The sequence below is a fragment of the Strigops habroptila genome, chromosome 3 (genome assembly GCF_004027225.2).
Source record: "Strigops habroptila isolate Jane chromosome 3, bStrHab1.2.pri, whole genome shotgun sequence".
Classification (NCBI taxonomy): Eukaryota; Metazoa; Chordata; class Aves; order Psittaciformes; family Psittacidae; genus Strigops; species Strigops habroptila.
Genome location: NC_044279.2, coordinates 9,398,640 through 9,419,190, shown reverse-complemented (window position 1 = coordinate 9,419,190; position 20,551 = coordinate 9,398,640). Strand labels below are relative to the sequence as shown.

General features: G+C 36.7%; 1 protein-coding gene across 2 annotated transcripts in view; it reads right to left on the bottom strand.

Annotated features, from left to right (window-relative positions):
• SEMA3A (semaphorin 3A) overlaps nt 1-20,551 on the bottom strand; it is a 166,520-nt gene that overhangs the window by 112,286 nt on the left and 33,683 nt on the right. For both annotated transcript variants that reach the window (XM_030480259.1, XM_030480258.1), the window contains 2 exons: nt 5,362-5,519; nt 2,545-2,607 (listed from right to left, as the gene is read on the bottom strand). In XM_030480259.1, coding sequence (XP_030336119.1) covers nt 2,545-2,607; nt 5,362-5,519 — 221 coding nt within the window. The remainder of the gene's footprint in view (nt 1-2,544; nt 2,608-5,361; nt 5,520-20,551) is intronic.

Here is a 20,551-nt window from a genome sequence, read left to right as displayed (position 1 = left end):
CTTCTTATAATTATGAGAGGAAATCTCGGAGGTCACAGCTGAGGTTAGCAGTGGGGCAGAGCTGGGGTTATGCTTGTGCTGCAGCTGCTGCAGTGCACCTGGCCTATTAGTGGGGACTTGCCTTTTCAGCACTGATTTCCCCTGGAGATCAATAATTAAAAAAAGAAGTTGTTTAAAAAGACCTCAGTGCAGAAGTACAGACTGTCCTGAGCCATCACAAGTGAAGAGTATCTAATATCTTAGCAGTGCTACATGCTGAAAGCAGTATTAAATCGAGCATGGTTTATATGCCACTTTATTTGTCCTCTTTTCCTCTTGTTCCCTCTAATGACAGTCTGTTGAGTTATTTTTATGGCTTTCCTATTTCACACTCCCAAGGTACTGACAATGGTTTTAAGGAATAAATGAGGAAGGAATAATAAGTTTCTTAAATTATTTGTAATCTTTATCCGTAATTACAGTTAAAGCAGTTACATTAAATACTTTGTTTGTAATGCATTGTTTTATGGCAAGAATAGATAGCTGTAAGTATTTAAAGGTGATGACCTGAACACACCAAAATATATATTCCATCTTTCTGTTGCCTACCAAAACTGGACCCACATTACATATGACCTATGCATTATCTTTTTTCTTTTTGCACCTACACTTGTAGTGAACTCTAAAAATTAAAAGAATGCAAAACCATCCCAACGAGCCATATAAATGTTTATGAAAATGAATTATCTGATTTTAGCAATATTTTGCTGTGCTACTTTTACCCTCAGCTTGGGCTGCACTGTGTCCTGAGCTCTGTGCTCCTGTTCTACCTCACTATTTTCCACCACTCTGTGGGAGTGCTGCTTCTAATGCCTAGGATCATAGGAGGAAGGTAAAATGCCAGCATCACGCACTGCATTGGAGTGTGGGCTTCCCCTCTTAATCATGATCAGCAGGTGTCCTGATATCATAGAAAGCAAAAGAATCAAGGTGAATAAAATAGTTACAGTATAAACAGTCCTCTCAAGCTTACCACAGTCAGAAGATGGGAACCTGAACTTGCCAGCTCACTCCAGTATAATAGTGTCTCTATTTACAATGAATGGATTGGAATCGGCCTACTGCAATGTATAAAACATACTCTTTCTTGCTATTGTAAATTTATAAAAATAATTATTAAAAAATTGAAGAGTATACATTAATTTTAGGTGCTGAATCTCTTACTAATTTTCTAGGTTACAACCCCAGCTATAAAAAAATCTGCTTAATGTAATATCCTAATACTTAGTAAAAGATCAAGCTGCAAGGTTAGTTAGTTTGCGCAGACATTTAACACTAACTGTTTTTCATTTTAACCTTGAATATTAGATATTTTAGTCCTCACCTTGCGAAGTACTCCTGAAAATTATTTGTGAAAATGAAGGTGGATTAATTTAAATGTATTATTTCTATGTCATGATCTAGCCCAAGTATCTGGCACTTTAGCCATCCCTTTACATATATAGCTTAGCCCATATTTCTTAGTTTTCACCTAATCCACCTCTACTGTTCCCAAATGGCTTTTTATAAAGACAACTGTCCTCTATGGCCTCGGTAAAGACTGATGAAACTATTTTTATTATGACCTAGGAAATTATTCAGATGGAGCTCTCTAGAGGCATATGGTTGGCATTATGAATATTTTACAGAATCATCTCTGAAAATCAGGCCAATAGCATACACACATGGGGCCAAGTTCCACTCTCAGTTATACCTTGGCAACCACAATGATTTCCCATTTGGCTATGCGATGTAAGTATTTGTTTGGCTTACTGCATGCATGTATTTTTTACCCCTCTTTTTCTCCCTTCTTCAGCCCTGTCTTCCCATTTTCCATATTATTCTTATAAAGAAGCCAGTCATTACCAGTATGGAAGTATTATTATTTGGGGCCTACTGGCTATGTCTTTCCTGCCTCATAAATACAGGGAATAAGATATACACAGGAATGAGGAAAAATATACAGAAAATTATGCTTAGTGCAGAAGAGTCTTTCCTGAGGCACCAAAAATGATGCAGAACATTAAAACCACCTTGACCTCAATCTTGCTACAAACTCCACGCAGGGAAGAGCTCAGTGAAACCCAGTGGCTCTTACTGAAATGACACAAAGAGAAAGCACTTCTTGGAACTCACTGTAGGATTGGGATCTTTAGCAGGGCAAAAAACATGTCAAAATACGATGTACTCTGAGATCAGGAGACAAATACACAAGGGTTAATAATTCTTATTTTGATATTTCTTTTCCCTTCCGATATCTCTACTTCCCTCTTTCTAGTTGATTTTTTTTAGATTAATTCTATTTAATTTGCATCATTTCCATTTACAAATTTAAGCCCTTGTTCTTGAAGACAAAGTTTCATATTTTGAATAAGAAGGATGAGATAACTTGAGACTGGAGTTCTGATCAACTGTGTGACCTTACATGGGAGGAAAAATACTTTAAGAATTAACACAATAAAAAATAATAAAATATTTACAATGTTTCATAAAAGAAAAAAAAATGCTAAAAAGAGTTGTACTTACGAGAATATCTTTTCCAGCCCACTTGCACTCATCCCTTCGGGAATGAGATACAGGCCAAACAATCTAAAGACACAGAACAAAAATCACGTTGTGTTATTTCATGCTTCAATAATCACAAATTGCAGACCAAATGCTACAGTGTCTTTACCCGGTTTCTCTTTTCCCCATTCTTTTCCTTATTTCCTTTTCTTCCATAAAATTTGATGACAAAGAAATGAAATTATAGCAGCAAAAGAGGGATAATAAGAATCACGGTAAAAAAAAAATCTTGAAATATAGTCTGTTTTGTGAATCTAAGCTGTGAATCTTGAATAGTAGAGATAAGAGTGTTGACTCTCCATTAAATGACTGTTCTTTCACTGTTTTAAATGTGATGTAATGGAACAGAGACTGAAAGCAAAAAATTGCAGACACTTACTAACAATAAATCTGATCTATGTGCTTGAGATTTCGCGTTAGTTACAGCACCAGAAATGAAGTGTTTGCCTCTTCAGTCTACCTACTAGTTCACTCTATTACTAAGTTGAGTTAATTAAATAATAAAAAAGAAACCATGGTATTTTAAAAGTATTCCACTACCAAAACAGAAATGTTTATGCTGTTCCTATAGAGCCACCCTAACACAAGTAAACCTAACCCCAGGTTTAGTGTAGGGTTTGCTTAGCAGAAAATGGATCTCACCTCATACAGAGAAAATCCAGAGACCCTCACAGTCAATTATTCATGGTGGATTTTTTTGAAAAGCTTTTAGGAATTACATATAGAATAAAACATGATCTTCCCATAAAATGCCAGGCTATTCATTTGGGAGCCTCAGATAATGCAATATGAATGGCCTTAAGTCTGGATTACAGCATTGGTGTTCAATATAGTTTGTTAAAACTATAAAAGTAAAAGTCAAAGCATTCAAAAAGAAAGAATAAATATGGATGACATAAGAGGTCTAAGGAGATGTTAGATATGACTTTTGAAAATACAGTTTGCAAACACATTTTAAATTCAAAATTTTCTTAAAACTTAATGAAATTCGAATATGCAATCCAAGCAATCGAACACCTTAAGCCTATAAAATAAGGCTGAAAATTTTATGAGCACATTCTCTCTCAACGGATTCCTGCTACTTCCTGTTTCTATTCTCAGCTTAAAAGGTGCAGAGACATGTGAAAATTTAAATTTACTAGATTGAAAAACATTAACCAAACTTCTGAGATCTCCCAAAAGGACCAGTTCAAACTCAGTTCAAGTTTTGGGCACAGATTTCTGTATTATGAAAACCAGTATTTTAATCTATAAAATGAATGGCTAGATGTTCTTTTTCCTTATTCTCACAGAACAGTATTTTCCTCTTATATGGTTTAAAAGTTGGTTAAATTGAACTGGTTTTAATAGACTCGAAAGTTTGGCTTTTTGAATTGTGCTCCCTTGGAGTCATATGTTACCATCGGCATTTAGGCAGGAACCTCAGTGCTTATTTACATGGTGGAAGCAACAGCCAGTGAGGTTTGTGGTCAAGTGCAGCACTGGCTGCATTATAATATTGATTGTAATTTCTTCTGTGACCCTCCTGCCTTTAACAAACAGATCTCCAAATTCTTTAAGCCTTTTGTCTGTTCTTAAATCTAAAGTCTAAATTGTAAAGTCTAATTGTTCTTCTAAGTCTGTTGCACTCAGTTGCATGTTATCAACAGCAATTCTTTATTCAATATAGTAATATTTTTATGTGATTTCAAATGGTATTCTAAAGGTATCTGAATATGTAAGTATGTAAGATACAATTAGTCCTACAGAGCTGTTTTCTGCAATGGAAACACTTTCTTTCCTTTAATTATTCCAGATGTTTTGCACATTAAGCTATCAATCCCTCAGAGAATTCAAATAAATAGCTAGTTTCCTTTATAGCTGCTCTAAAGAGAATAGAAGAGAAAATACCCAGTTTTCCTTTTATCCTTTTTCCTTAGAGAATACAAATGAATAGCCAGTCTTCCCTCTGAACAGAAAACACAAGGTATTTATTGCTATCATCTTAGGAAGCTAACAGTCAAACGGGCAAAAGGTCAGGAACACCAAGAAAAAAAATCCCTGGGTATTGAAGCAATTTATCTCTCATAAAAGGTACTCTCTGGATTTTAAAAAGTGCCATCAAAATACTTAATATAACAAATCAAACTTCCATCCCATTGTTTACCTTCTTAACATTTTGTCTTATTAAAATAAATGGAAAATGAAATTATTTATTTAGACCGCAACAAAAGCACACTGCCGAACTGTTGTCAGCTTTTAACTCATCACCAGCTTTTACTGGAAAATTATACTCTCCATCGAGAATAGCAAGATTTTATGGACCTTTTCCTATTTTACTAATACTGAATCTATTTTGGTTTGAAAGAAGCAGAAGCAGAGTGACTGCAAGTGCTGGGTTAAAGGAGAGAAATCAGCACTTGGACTCCCAAACAGCTGCTTCTTAGCTGCAAACAAATACAGAGTAATAAGTCTTTTTTTCTGTAAACTGTCATAACAGTTGTTTGGGTTTTTTAGCAGTAAACATGGAAGTGTCTTGTTTGGGAAATAGGTGGATTATTCACTTTGCATTTACTTTTCCGTAGTCTGAAAAAACCTTTGTATATTATATACTCATAGGTTATAGGCTTATTATAAATTTCTCTTTATAGATTCAGCAAATGTTTGTGTTGTAATAGTATTCTTGACATCCAAACACTTACTACATAATTCATACAGTGCCCAACAGAGTCTGAGTAATAACAATGCTGCAACATTAGAAGGATATATTGGCATTGTACAAAACATGAACAAACACACCTTTTGATATTCCTTGATGTTAACCAGGTTGAAAGAAAATATGTGATCCTTTGCTCCAACATACAGCCGACTGCGCTCTTCATCCAAGAGAAAGGTATGGTAACTGGAGCTATTAGCTAGTCCATTGAAATTGATTATATTGTTGGATTCCAACATTTCTGTAAGATAAAAATAATACTTTCATTGTTAATATGGTCAGATAAAACATAGACTTACATTTTTCCTTATGGATATTTCATTTTAGGAGTTTATACTTATGGTGTAGAAACCAATGAAAGCGTTATGTACCTGAGCCTACAAATGTTTTTATTTCAAGTACACAAACCCAAACTGCCTGTGAGATTCAGCTCTACAAAAACAAAGGTCAAAATATCAGTGAAATCAATTAAAAGCCTGTATGAGGTTTTGGGTGGTAAAATTTTATCCACGTAACTTATCAACTGCTGGACTAAGTTCAGTTTTGTTCAATCAATGAGATTTACAAGGGTAAACCTGAGGATGACAAAGTAGGACCAGCTGATAAAAAAACACATCTAAACACAAAATCTCCTACTTTCAGCATACGAAACTATTTCATACAGAATTCTAAGTTATGAGAAAGGGGATAAGGATGACTAGTTGATAAGATAAAAATAACACATACAATCTATTCTTACAAGTTTTACTATCTTCCCAGCTTACTGACACAGTTCCCCTGCTTGGAATTCTGTATTTATCCATCATAAGAATTAAGCTAGAGAAGGTAAGTTTGCTTCTGTTTAAACCTAAGAAAAATTTTCTGGCTCTCATACTCTTCCCAGAACCTTTGCACTTGCCAGGAACAGGATTTAAGCACAAGGCTCCACAGAATCCTCTTAGCTATTCACAAACATTAACAAAGAAATATGCATTTTCTTGAAACTGCTTAAAAATATCTTCTCCACAAGATAATACAGACCATACTCATATAAACTTTCATGAAAACATTCTTTCTTTATTCCTGTGTATCTACTTTCATATCAGGACCAATGCATATCACGACCATATGCTGTCCTCATACAGCACTCATGAGGACAGACGAGAAAGGGAACAAATACATCAGGATCCAAGGGCTGATGGCTAGAGGGCATGGCCATACCTTCGGGCACCTAATGTTTGTGTTAGCTCTGCCACATGTGGAAGCCAAGGACAGGTGTTTCTTCTCTCAAAACAGCTGCCAAATACTCAGGATTTGCCTAACAGTGCAGCTACCTGCTATCACTTTTTGGTTTTCAGTAAGATCAGGTCCTTTTTCCACCATTACTCCAATGATGAGTGAGTGTAAAACAGCACCTTTTATGCTGCTAAAAATCAAGCCGAAACTGCTGTTAAACCAGAAATCTCTGCTTAATTTTAAAACTCATTTTCCTTCCTTTTTTATCTTCTTTTATTTTAACCAGAACAAGGAAGACACCAGGTGGGGCTTGCTTGGACCTGCGTAATAGTGGTACTTATGATTTTCCAGAATTTCAGCACCTGCAGCTTAGTAGACACACAGATGTCAAACTTCTTTTTCACACTCACTTATACCAGGTGCCTTTTGAAGCAGGCTGATACTCTATAATGGCAAGAATTAGTAGGCAACATTTCAAGGAAGATAAAGATCACACTCAAAGTTGCAGACCCCAAAATTCTTTGCACTTACATGGAAAACTATCACTAGCATCAGAAGGAGTTAATTTGCATAGCAATATAGTGAAGTGCCAGGGCATGCACTGCATTTTGTTCCTTATTCTACTTTTTTTTCTGGCTAAATATAGCAATACAGATGTACTACAGATTACGTTTTTTAAAACTTGTACTGCTCAAGACCAAAGTTCTCCATTTTTTTAGTGTAACAAGAAGAAATCAAATCACCCCAAGCAGTCTCGTCAAAATAATTCTTCTGGCTTCCTGCCAACTTCTAGAATTTGACTGTATTGTCCTCTAGTTCACTTATTTGCATTTTGTTAGAGACTTTACTAATTCTCTTTACATTGTAATGACTGATTCAGATGTTGAATGTCGACTTGCTAAATAGTGAGTGATGCAGATGATTGATTGCTTAACTTGTCTTAAAACTCCCTTGTCTAGAAATGCTTTGCTGTCATCTGTCTCATCATTTTTCTTATAGCTGTCAAAAACCTTTGTAATTTTTTCATCTTTCATGGTTTGAACTCGCATAGGTATGATTCTGCCCTTGGTGACTGCAGCGTAAAGGCAACTGTCTGCTGAAGTCAATGTTACACAAATGTAAAACTGATATAAATAGAAACAAGATCAGTTAGGCACACAGCTACTTGGTTTAAAACAAACCTGAATTCTAAACATTCACTTCTAGAGATGGTGATTGATGTTTTCTTTCTTTCTAATACTCATGAAAAATGCCAGATCATAACACAGGAGTCTAAGGTTTATTACGGCCAAGAGTAAATTACATCATCGTCTTCACTGTTCATATGTCACCACAGTATAACTTAAAAGAACCAGGTGTAGCTCTACAGGGAAATAATTTTTTTTTTTTCTTTTAATTTTCTGTGTCTCTTTAGACTATGTAGCAATGTTAAAGGTAACACTGGTGGGGATTTTTTTGTAAACATGCAATTTGAAGTCAAACTAAAAGCTAAATCCCATTGCCTTCTCTAAGATTAGGACATTTCTCCCGGGTTTTAATCCAGTATTTATTGTATTGTCCCATTATTGACTTTTGCAGGATATGGTCAGATTTCCAGGGTCTATTTCCCAAAAGATTAGGCCTAAGTATATTCCAAGCAGTGTATTTCAAATCACGTGAAATCAGGTTTCTCCCTATCAGGAATCAGGTTGAGAATGTAAGTTGAGGAGAAAAATGTCATTTGGGTGCTGATGATTCTCATTCACTACTAATATAGTTAGGATTGAGTTACATCACAACGAAGAGGTGAAAACCTAAATAATCTCAGCAGTTCCTGTGCTGTTTATTCTAACTTATATATATTCTTCTAGTGATGAATATGGCTTCATATGACATTCTGGAAGGGACTGCTGAAGAGCAAAGCAATGGCATTTTCACAATCAATACAAATTAAGTATTCAAATTCCTCAAATTCATTAGGTTCAACCATCCAGTGTCTTTTCAGTATCCACCAGTGACTATTGCTAAGAGAATGACAGAAACAGCACTGACACGGCACACTCCTCAAAGGGCACCGACATCCATCAATTCTGTTAAGTGTCAGTCAGTCATGATGGCAAGGTACATGGCTGGTAAGTGCTAACATAAACCAAGATTTATAGCAAGGATCGCATTGCAATGATGAGGAAAATGATGAATACCTTCAGTAAGTTAATGAAATTAATGCTGTCTATTATGCATATCCTAATTGTTTTCCATTTTTTGTTGTTGTTCTTATTAAACATTGACATAACCATGGCCTATGCAGACAGGCAATTGTTGCCTGTACGTCAAGTAATTTTTTTACTTCCTCTATGCTTTGTCCAGTTATTTCTATTGCAAACATGGTGACATTTCTCCACCAGTTATTGCAGCCAAGTACGACTTCTTCAGTAATTGCTCAGAGAGCATTTTCTTACTTCCTTTTGACACATCCTCAGCTGTAGTCATGACTGTTGTTTTGAACAGGAACGAATGAACCCTATAAAGCTAACCACTGCTCATTATGACCATAGTATTGTCTATGAAATGATATATGAGGTAGATTTAGAGTGGGTGGTGATATTTGAAGGTAATAAAGGCTTCATTGCTTTTATTAGCGGTGCTTGCTCCCCACATTTATTGTTGCAGGTGACCAAACCTCATGGTTTGAAATGCACCATATCTAAAACACCCATCATATTATAATGAATTTTCACTTGTGATGATCACTGAAAACAGCTGGAGGTTGAGTTTTTCAAGGTTTGTGGGCCAGATTATCCTACTAACCACTTCATTTCAACTACCTTTAATTCATAGTCCTGACTTGCCTGCTCCAGCTTATTCTCCTTTCTCTCCCAGTGTCCAAGCTTGAAGTATTTGACCTTTTTCAATGTGCCTTTCTGTAGGCTCTGCATGGTCTTCCTTGATCCAGTTTGACTTGTGTCAGAACATTCACTTTGACAGACCAAGCTGACAAATACACAGAAGAAAACCAGTCCCTAACTCTTGCCTTCCTTTTATTACACGGTTATTTAATTTGCTAATGGAATTGCAACTTAATAGTATGTACACACACAGAAGGCCAAATTCCTGCAGTGAAATCCATGGAGATATTCATGCACAAGGAATGTAGATTTGGTTTCTTTTTATGACACTTTTTTCATTAACGAATAAGCCAGAAAACTACAGCTATAGCTAAGATGAATACAGTCAGGCAGATCCTGAGGTTTGCTTTATCCATGGTTGGTATTCCACTATAAACCTTGTTTTACGTCTGTGTTCCTTCAGCGGAGTTTGTCAAGGGGAGAACATAACAAAAGAAAACCATCTTGGTTTTTTACTTTTCTACTACCAGGCAAACTCTCTTTTTAGCAAGAGGGAGTTTGTCTGTGTAACAAGTTAGAAAATTTGTGAGCTTTGGCCTGCGTTCTTGCTGCAGACTTCACAGTAACATGCCAGCCAAGATTATTTTTGTTGATAAGGATCAAAGGGCCACATCAATTTCTAGAGAAATCAGAGGAAAGATCTCCTCACCAGGTTTCAGTTCTGGCCCTGTCCTATTCCTGGTGACTCCACAGAGTGACTGGATTACACAGGCAGTTCTGCTCGTCATAACATGCTTGTGAATCAAATGAGTGGGTTGCTGGTTGCACAAAACTCTCGACCTTCATTCCTTTGCCAGCAACGATAAGATCTCACTGTGTATCTCCTATCAGTAGATAAAAGATGAGTCAATGCGTATTATGCCATCAAACAGGGATTTTGCTGAATTGTGAGCAGTGCCTCCCACAACGTCATGCTAGAACATTTCCTTCTTCTCTCGCCAGGCTTTTACTTTGGCTACAGAGTATCAGGTGGCCGCATGTTTGCACATGCATTTGTTGCTTACACAGATGCATACTGTACCTCTTCTGCATATCTGCATGTATACCTGTAAATAATCCCAGGTATGAATTAGTCATTACTCTCTGAGTGATTATTTGCTGAATTCTAAGATATTAATTCTACCGTGCAAGGAAACAAGTGGGTATTTTAACTTCCAACCTCTCCTGTAGCTTCCACGTTTTATTGCTCCGAGTGTAGATGGGGAATTCTGCCCCTTTCAGTTATTGGAAAGGCAGAGACTGGCAGGAAATCAAGACAGCTTCCTGCAAGGTGATAGCCAGTACAGCTTATTTGGCAAAACCAGGGATATAAGATTCGTTGTGAGCCCATTCCCCACCCAGAAGAAAGAACAGCTGCCATGCACACAGTGAGGTATTTTAGTGGGGCATTTCCGTATATTCTGAAAGTTGACAGGAACTAACTCAAATGGGCACTTGTCAGATGTCTGAAATCAGGTACTTGACCCCATCCCAAGTCTAATGCTCGGTAAACACAGCCAATGGCCTGAAGGATAACTTCTTTTTTATTTTTTTCCCCTTAGGATTCAACTGCTTGATACCTCAATTGCTTTCTTTCATCTGCACCTCAGATATCACTGGGACCTTAGGATCTATCCATTAGTGAGGAGAATGGTTCAGCCACCCACTCTAACAAAAAACAAGAATCTTGCTAAGAGTCTGTGGTACAATACAAACTTGTACAAAGTAATTACTTTAAAAAAGGACATATAAGTAAGTTACCCATTGTTTAATATTTCATCTGAGGAAAAAAAAAAAATGAAAAAAGAAATTAAAAGACCTGCAGAATCTTTTGTTTCATTACATCTTTAACTGGTCAGACTATTAGTCTTTCAGTACCATCCAAACTGTTCCAATATTGCCAAATTATTTTTAGTAATTAGTCTTTGATTTCATAGTAGGACCAGAAGAAAAAAAACCACAAAAAACCACCACCACCTCCACCTCCCTCCAACCCCCCTCAACTTCTGTTTTCACCTAATTTTAGAATTACGTTGCTTGGGAATATCAGAAAGTGATCAGTTTATTCTGAAATGAAACAAAAAACCAGTTTATAAAGTGTATGAGCTCACATGGTGCAATAAGTGGTTTATCCATTTTTAGAAATGTAACACGAAAAATCTTGTAATCAGCACCTTTGGATTTTTACTACATTATGAGCCAGATGATAAACTTGAAACTACACAGCATTTGTTGTTGATGGCAATTCAATGTTATTGTAATTTGAATGAGATAAATCACTGGGAGAAAAGGGCAGGTTATCTTATCAGCAATCAAAATACAATTGGAACAGAGCCTCTCACAAGTGTTCAATCAGTCGTAGCTTTCATCCTCTTCATCTACCTTATCATAACAGTTGCCAATCACCTGGTTTCACTGAAATTTGCTGGTAGGAGAAAAAAACTAGAAATGTTTTTCTTTTTTCCCGTAAAACTCGTGTTTCTGAGACAACATGTAGTTCAAAAACATAGTTCAGGGAACTATGTTTTCATTACAATTTATCAATTAGAAGTAGCTAGGACAAGATATACAGTTTTTACTGCACTCCTGATGTAAACCAAGCATTTTAAATGAAACACTCCTGCCTACCTTCCACTGCAGCAAAGAAAACTTGAAGGCCATGACTATAGTTTGATTAAAACCAGATACTTGGAAGGAGGAATGTTGCACCAATGTTTTGTTTCAGTTGCACCGGCACAAGCATGGATTCCTTTGACTTCAAAATACTGATGCATATGTTTTTTATACTGTAAAACTGAGAGAAGATTTTAGCTCATTAATGTCAGCGCTATTTAGCCGCATGACAGCCCTTAAAGTGTTCTTGATTTGAATAATTGAAGGGGTCACATGATATTTCAAAGACATAAAACATTTAGATTTTTAAAGCCAACTTGTTTTCCCTTTATTATTTACACTATTTGCTGTTTTTGTCTCTGAAAATGAATCCAGATTACCCTTACTGCTAAGTTGTTTTCTTATAAAGCATGAGAAATGTTAACCTCTGAGCTAAACAAAGACTTGTAAAGCTTGATTTCTTATATTTTTAATCCCATATTATGAATCTGGCTTTGTGAAAAAGGTTATGGAAGATATTTAACTGTGAACTTCATAGGTATTTAATCACAACACTATTACAAAATCACAGACAATAAATATTTCCTATACCATTTTTGTGTATGTGATGAATCAGGCAGAAATACATGATGGTGAAAAGAGACCAGGATCTCGTTTTACTAAGTAGTTATCTAAGGGAAAATCTACCTGGCTGAACATTTGAGTAGGTAACTTTTCAACCTCCCATTTGTGCAGGTATAAGGAATGCTCAGGAGAAATAATGGAAGTGATGTATTGTACCAATGAATGTTGTACCCCTAGCTGCTAAGGACAACATCTGTATGTCTCAAGGTTTTCTAAAATGTGACAGAATACTATGGCAAAATACTGAGCTAATGACAATGGTTTCTAAACCTGCTAATTCAAATAGTAGAAACACTGTAGGCATATTAACTAAGCCCTCTACCTTGGGTAATATATCCACAGTAAGCTTGGTTAGCTCAAAATTGCACCATCTGAGCTAGCATAGGTAAATAGGCAGCTAAATCCCATTCATTAAGTTACTCAGTTATCAGATCTAGTTAGTAGTTAATCAATTCTCAACTATTTGTATGATACTGCTGGAAACAGTTTTTAACAAGCAGAACCTGTACTGGTTATCAAGAAAGTGAAATTGTGAGTAGTTGTCACTTCAGGGATTACCTTATCTATATACAGTACCATCCTTGTCTCATTAAATACCATATCACAGATGCATGAACACCTTTTCAATGACTAACAGCACAGATAGATGTTTTCCCAGGACACAAATGCATTTCATTTGACCAAGCGGTATGAGATGGGAAGACTGGCATGTCCTATCCTTTCCATGGCCTAGCCACATGTTGAGTCTAAGCGTAGCATGGAGCACAGTTTTTACTCACTGGCTGTTCCCAAAAAAAAGCAGGATACAGATTTCCAGTTCATGAACTTTTTCTCCCAGAATAAAAGCAAACCACAAAAGGAACTGCTGCTTGACAAGCACACCTACTTGCTCAAAATATTGACCATGCTGCAGTATAGACACACCTGAGCCAGCTTGAAACTCACTTATGTACTTGTAGTATCTAACAACAGTGGCTAAGAGGCCAGCAAAGATTAATTGATTTTGCTTCTCATCTAGTTGTGCCTTGATGAAGCTCCATGTTGAATGACTAGGGTGTTAAACCAGGCTAACCAGGAAAGCTACTTTGAAGTTAGCTCAGGAGATATGACTATACCTTGTCATAATCACAACAATAATTCAAAGTCAGATATACTCAATGCACAGCCAGAATATCTACATGCTGGGCTTTGCATAAGTACAATGTGAGAAGTTTTATGTATTTTTAAATTCAGTTTTTCCAAAGAACCATTATTTCTGACAACAAAACAAAAAACCAAACCCAAAAACCTTCTCAAGTGAAAATAAAATTGTTTGGTAATGTCAAAACCGTCAAAATGTTTGGAGACCATTAACCAACAGACTACTTAAAATACGATAATGTTTTAGAAAATTCCTTTCTGAAAAGCTGGCCTAGCAAGGTCAGTTAATTTTTTTTGTCATTCATCTGTTAACAATACTGTCCTTTATTCTAAATTCCTAACAATTGAACCTGAAAGTCCAAAATCCAGTCTGTGTCTTTATGATCCACATACCATGGACAATTAAGAGTCAAAAGTAACAATGCTGTCAATGCGTGTATTGGAGATGCAGTTGAGATAATAAAATCCCTTCCTCCTGCAAGCATATTCCTTTTTCAGGGAAAACAGTATTAAATTACTTTCTAAGTCCTAAAGAAAATTTAGTTTCAGGAATCAAACCAATGTATCACTTCTAAAGGAAGTGAGCTCATTTGAAAGAATTAATAAATATAAGGTGCTAAGTTTGTTAAGGGTTATCACATATCCAGCACTTTGAGGAATTGTCTTTTCACATTAATAGAATGGATGAGTAAAATTCATTCTCAGTTTCACATCCTTCTCTTTTCTGATAGCTCTTGTTTCTTCTAATCCGTAAGGGAGGGTTTGGATGAATTTCAGCAAGGGGTTGAAAGCACTGACTGCAGGTAAACAGGCTGTGTAGCTCTCGTAGAGATACACTCAACTCTGCTAATGCACTGTAATTGCAGCAAAATAAAGGAGGGACTTCTAACCACTGACCCTCCTTGCACAGAATTCAGTGCCAACATAAAGTAAGTGATGATAATTTTCTCTCTTAATTTACCATAATGAAAAATCAATGGCATTACACCATGGATAAAAGAATCTGATTGCTGTGGTTCTGTAATGTGAGGAATGTATTTAGTGTCCATTAGATTAAATATTACTTCAAATTAGTTAGTATTATTTATCAAATGCTTTCAGTTATACCTACAATCTGTTAGGTTAGGTTCTGTACATCAAAAAGGAATTTCCAGTTCTTCCTTTCCACCCAAATGTCATAACCATAATTAATAATTAAACATCAGCAAAGTCCACAATACCACTTTTCAACTCAAAGTGAATATTGTCGTGGTTAATGCTGCTCTATCAACCAAAGTTTCAAATTTCTTTCAGGCTACACAAACCAAACTAGTTCTACTTTCAATGTTTCTGTAATTATTACACACTCAAATGGGGAACAAGAAATTACTATTAACCACTAGATTCAAAATGAAAATAAACCTTAAATACAATTTTTACACTCATTTTCTGGATTCTGGGCTGTAAGAAGTGCATTTCTGCCTAAAATTTCATGACACGCAAGCAAACTTCGAACTGTAATTCTGATAACTCCAAGAAATTATCGTGTGAAGCTCTTCAACTAGTTTTAAAATCTCCCCCAAAATATCTTAATCCACTTCACATAACACAAAATTAAGCTGTGGAAATTCCTGATATGGGCTGTTGTAAATGGTAAAATTGTTTACAGTTTCAAGGGGCAAAGTAATAAGATCAAGAAAAAGCAATCCTTAAGAGGCTACTAAATTCAGAGACGCAGCCTCTAGCTCACCAAGTTCCTGAAATTCAAATTGTAGGAGACTTAGAAAGTACTCTGGGGAATTATCACTATCTGATGACCTAACCCTATTATCTTCTACTGTGGAGAATCTCTAAGATGGAAACCCTGTATCATGTGTTTTCTTTGGCTGTGGTTGGAGACAACATATTTCTCCCCTAGTCAAATATGGGTAGAAGTGCAGCCATGACTTGAGTTTTGAGAAGGAAAATGAAGATGCAAGACCTGAAATGTAATTCAGCAAAAAAAAACCTGCTGCCACTCCCTCCTTGCCTGAATCGTGCTCTGTGTTTGTCAATGGGGCTTCCCTGACCCATCCTCCTCCCCACTCTGTCTTCCCTCCTCAAAGTCTTTGGGGCCTCCCTGGGTGAGTGGAAGTATCTGCAAACAGCATCACCTCACACTGATTGAATCCATCTTCTGTAACAGCGTTTCAACCTCTAATTCCTTCTAAATACCTTCTGTTTTGAAATAACTTGTCCATATTTGATCTTTTAAGTGAACACTAGAAAGACCAATCAGCAATTTCGAGTAGAGATGGAAGAGGGAAAGTGAGTGGATTATCAGCACTCAGGTAGCACCTGCTGTCTCGCTAGGCTTAATGCATGACAAGATTTGGATACAACTTTGTGGTGCTTGACCTCAGAGAACAAGTTCATTTGCTTAAAGACATATCAGTGTAAATATAGTTTCATTTGTTTGAACACAGAATCACCTAGTGCATCAGGCTCTATTCAGAGCAGCCTCAGAAGGGGATTCAAAGATAACTGAAAGTAACTCAAGGATGTTTTGACTCCAAGCACACTCAGCCAGTCCCACCTCAACAAGCTCATAGTGGGTTCCTAGTGGATGCTATCAGCTGAAATAGCCGAACTGCTGCATGTCCAGCCACATCACCTCCCACCTTCTGCAGCACATATCAGTAAGAGAGAGGTGACATGCACACAAATGACAACTGAAAAAGTGAAAATATTGTTCCAAAAGTAACAAAACCAGGCAATATTTTGTTCAATTAAATTAACTGGGGAAGAAAGCTGTGATTGCCTACTATGCTAAAAATTCACTTGTTCCCAGATTTATTTTTTCCCTCTCTCTTTCTACTAGCACAAAGGAGGTCTAGTCCACGCCACTGATCCTAGGTGTTTCACCAATTTAAATAAATGATAGTTTATTCAGCGCATCAACACAATAGCCTCCTTATCCTCAGTGTTAGCATCAGGAATAAAGTTCAGAGGAATTTTGCATCAGGGAAGAGAAATAATGGAAGTTTTATGTTTCTGAGGCTCCAATGGAATATCAATGAGAATCAGTGTATCATTTTTTGCTCAAGCCACAAAAACTGCACTTTTCTTACCAAGACAGAGATCAAAGATCACATTCTTATAATTTACTTTGGGTCCTTGTCAGAACAGAAGCCTTTAGAGGATGACCTGTAGGCTGAAGGTATTAACGAAATGGCCCAGGCACACTGAAATGCAAAGGAGGGTTCGCCTTCTTTCCTTTATTATGCAAAATAAGAATTACCAAAACATAACAGTTTCTGCAAAATGTACCATGAAATTTAATTTAGTTCATTGTTTCATACTCTACATTTCTTTGCACTTTGAGTGACTTAAAACAGGACCATTTCTCACCTGAATTCAGGAAACATTCTTCATTGGCATGGAATTGCCACACTTGCAACTGAGCTTAATGAATTGCTTACACAGGTTGTGCTGCCTCAGTGTAAATTTGGTTTATGTAAAGAACACATTAAAAACTGGAATGTTCTGGGGGAAAAGGCAGGGCACTTTCCACTTACCCTTCCAGACCCAATGATATTATTCATTCTCAGCAGCTCTGCTGGTTACTCAGCTAATTTTTCTCCAAAAGAATGCTCCTTTGGGTGCAATATTCAAGTGTATATGTATGTCAACTGCCACATAGGCTTCCAAATGCCCACATTGATCCAAGATACCAGGAGTCACTGTTGACAGATGAGGAACATTCACACAAATCCTCTGCTGAAAGTTGAAGGAGAACTCATGTTTTTCCCTGATGGTCTCACACTAACGCATTGTGGTCAATGGTATACTCCAGAGATTTGTGAAAAAAACTTTAAAAATAATATTCTGAAGTTGCAGTTCACCTAGAATTGAACAGGACACTGATTCAGTGTTTCCAAATTAAAGCGATGCTGGGTGGTTCCAAATAAATTCTAAAGAGCCAGATTTCAGCTTATATAAACTGGTGTAACTCTACTGCTTTTAGTAAACCCAAATTAATTTACAGCAGATGTGGCTATAACTTAAAGTGAAGTGTACTAAGTGTGTCTCTAAAACTCCTTATCATCAAACAGGATTTTGATTAGATCTGGAATAAACTAACATCACAATAAACTTTCTACATGTTTATAATGTTTGAAGACTAAGTAATACCCAAGAAAGACATCACAAAGCAGCATTGTGACCTTCTGTTGCAGACTACATTCATACTTCTAAAATAGCTGGGGAAATGACTCCTTGTCCTGATGATGAAAAGGTTTCCTATTGACACATACATACAGAATGGGTATCTAACAGTGAGAAATCAGTGAATTCTGAGCCTCCATGGAGCATTACCAATCCATGTACAACCAATGCATTACTTTTTCAAAAGTTTTCAAAAGTTATTTAAATATTTTCTGTCAAATAAATATTCAAGGTAAAGTATTTTGTTTCGGTTTATTTTTTCCTTACAGAAATGTAATTCCAGCAGGAGCTGACATGGCTTCTAATATAATGGCAAACATTTGGGTTTATTTCTAGATAGTCTAATTGTGAAAGGCATCAGGGTAGATGTGTTTTCCTTTTGTAGCCACTAATACTGATTTTATCTACTGGGGAAACAATTTCAAAATGTCAACATTTGCATGCCTGAACCCTGCTATGAACTAAAAGGATTCATGTGCAGAGGATTCATGTGCAGAGGTCCTGCCTCAAGCTGTGACACACTACTTACTTACCTTCTCAGAGAGAGTTAACACATTAATTTGAACAAATGAAATTAGAACAGCCAACTCTCCACAGTGGTCAGAAGAAAAATACCCTGACTGCAGTGGCTGACTGCAGTTTAAGTGGCATATTGCTTAATTAAACTATAATATGACAGCTGAATGGGTGCATAAACACCCCACAAAAGAGGAGGTCTTCAAGCTTGGAGGTATATATGGACATAGCACCCAGTTCCCTAAAAGGAAAGTTACTGTTGCCCTTTTTAGAAGTATAAGCTTTGAGATTTAAGACAATAATTTACACATTTGCTGTATGTGTTGGTTTCTGCAGATGTATATTCCAGAAAGTACTCCTGAGATTCAGATGCTAACAAGTTTCAACAGAAATCTGGTAGAAAGGTCCACAAGCTGAGGAAGCTTGCATCTGCTCCACTGCAGTTTATGACCCTTGAGGTCTAGTCCAAAGCCAAGCAAAGGCAGTGGGATTTTACCGACTGTGCTGACAACTGAATCTAGCCAATGGATTAAGGGTATGACTCCTACAGGACTTGTGTGTTCAGCAACTTCCTCCACGACATTTACCCTTATCTCAGAAGCATTTTTTAGAAAGCATGCACTTCAGCTAAAACACAGGGTCCCGATGGATGTCACTTGGTAAGACGCTTATGCACAGTGCTCCAAATACATTTCTTATCTTGTGATTAAATGTTCAATCCAACATGCCTTGCAATGATCTCTGCAGGGACAATATAAGCAGCAGGAGTTCCTATTTTGCCTTAGTCTAACTCACGTGAGTTGAGAGTGCGTTTTGGGAAGTGGGATTTGGTATTGGTTCATGCATGTTATATGCATGTCCTACTGTATTCCATGCTATCGGAAAACTCTATTTCAGAATAATACTAAAATAATGGATAGTACGCACTACGCCTAACTTGGATATCTGATCTGGGCCTCAGTTTTAGTTATGTCATGAAGCAGTTTGCCTGAAATCATTGTTATGTACATCAGTGAAAGTCACAAGGTGCTCCTGAGGTTCTCCACAAAGAGATCAAGTCAGTCTAAATTTAAGAACCTAAACTAAATGAACCAAATCCCATTTCATTCTGAAAAAAAGAGGTACTAACATTAAACTGATTGCAATGTTTTAATTGTAGGTGTTTGTTAATTGTCACAACTTAGATTAACATACATATTTTCTGTACGTTATCTTTACTTTGTTCAATGTGCAGAATGGATGGAACATCAGATCTATCTTTCTTTTTTGAGCTTTTCGGTACATAGCATTCAAATGCTAGTCTGGAAAAAAGAATTATTAAATTGTTTTTCACCTTTCCTATGGCAAAAATCTGAGACAGAAAATGATTCAGTGGAGGAGAAGCCATTATGATTCCTAATTTATGTATACACAGGAATAAAGAAAACAAAATTAACCTAAAATAATGGGATTTGATTTGGCTCAGCAAGCCTCTATCTTTCAGAATACTTAGCATGATGAGATATATCATTTCAAAGCACAATCCCACACTCTGCCAAGTGCAGAAGCACACACTTGGATCCAATGGGAAGACAGCTAGACAGCCAGAAAAATTACAAACTCACAGTCAGTGACCATGTAGCACACAGCACACAGGAATGATAGAGCAGCAAGATAATAGTTTAGATATTCAGGAAAAGAATCAAGTACGTTAACCTTTTTGTCTCCTGCCTCATTCATCACACAGATACTAGATTCTGAAATAAACTAAGTAGGGGTGTTACACACAATGGGCATCTCTGATCTCACATTGCTGCTTTAAGCAGCCCATCCTTGTATCAAGGCAAGAAGTCCCTTAGAAATAACAGACAAGAACTGTGTAATCAAAGGTTGCATGGGACTGCTGCAGTTCCAACATGAAATAGGCTGCTGGATCCTCCAGTCGCGTGAGGAGAGCAAGCTCTCTGGAACAAGAATAAGAAAGCTCTCTGGAATAATTCCTCTCTGGAAGTCAGACCCAGTGGTAGTGTAGTCCAGGCTTTATGCCACAGATTCACATCCAGAAGTAATTGTGTTGGCTAAAAAAAATCCAAATAGAAAGAAGCGGGACACTCAGCATGTAAACTGTCAGTCCAAA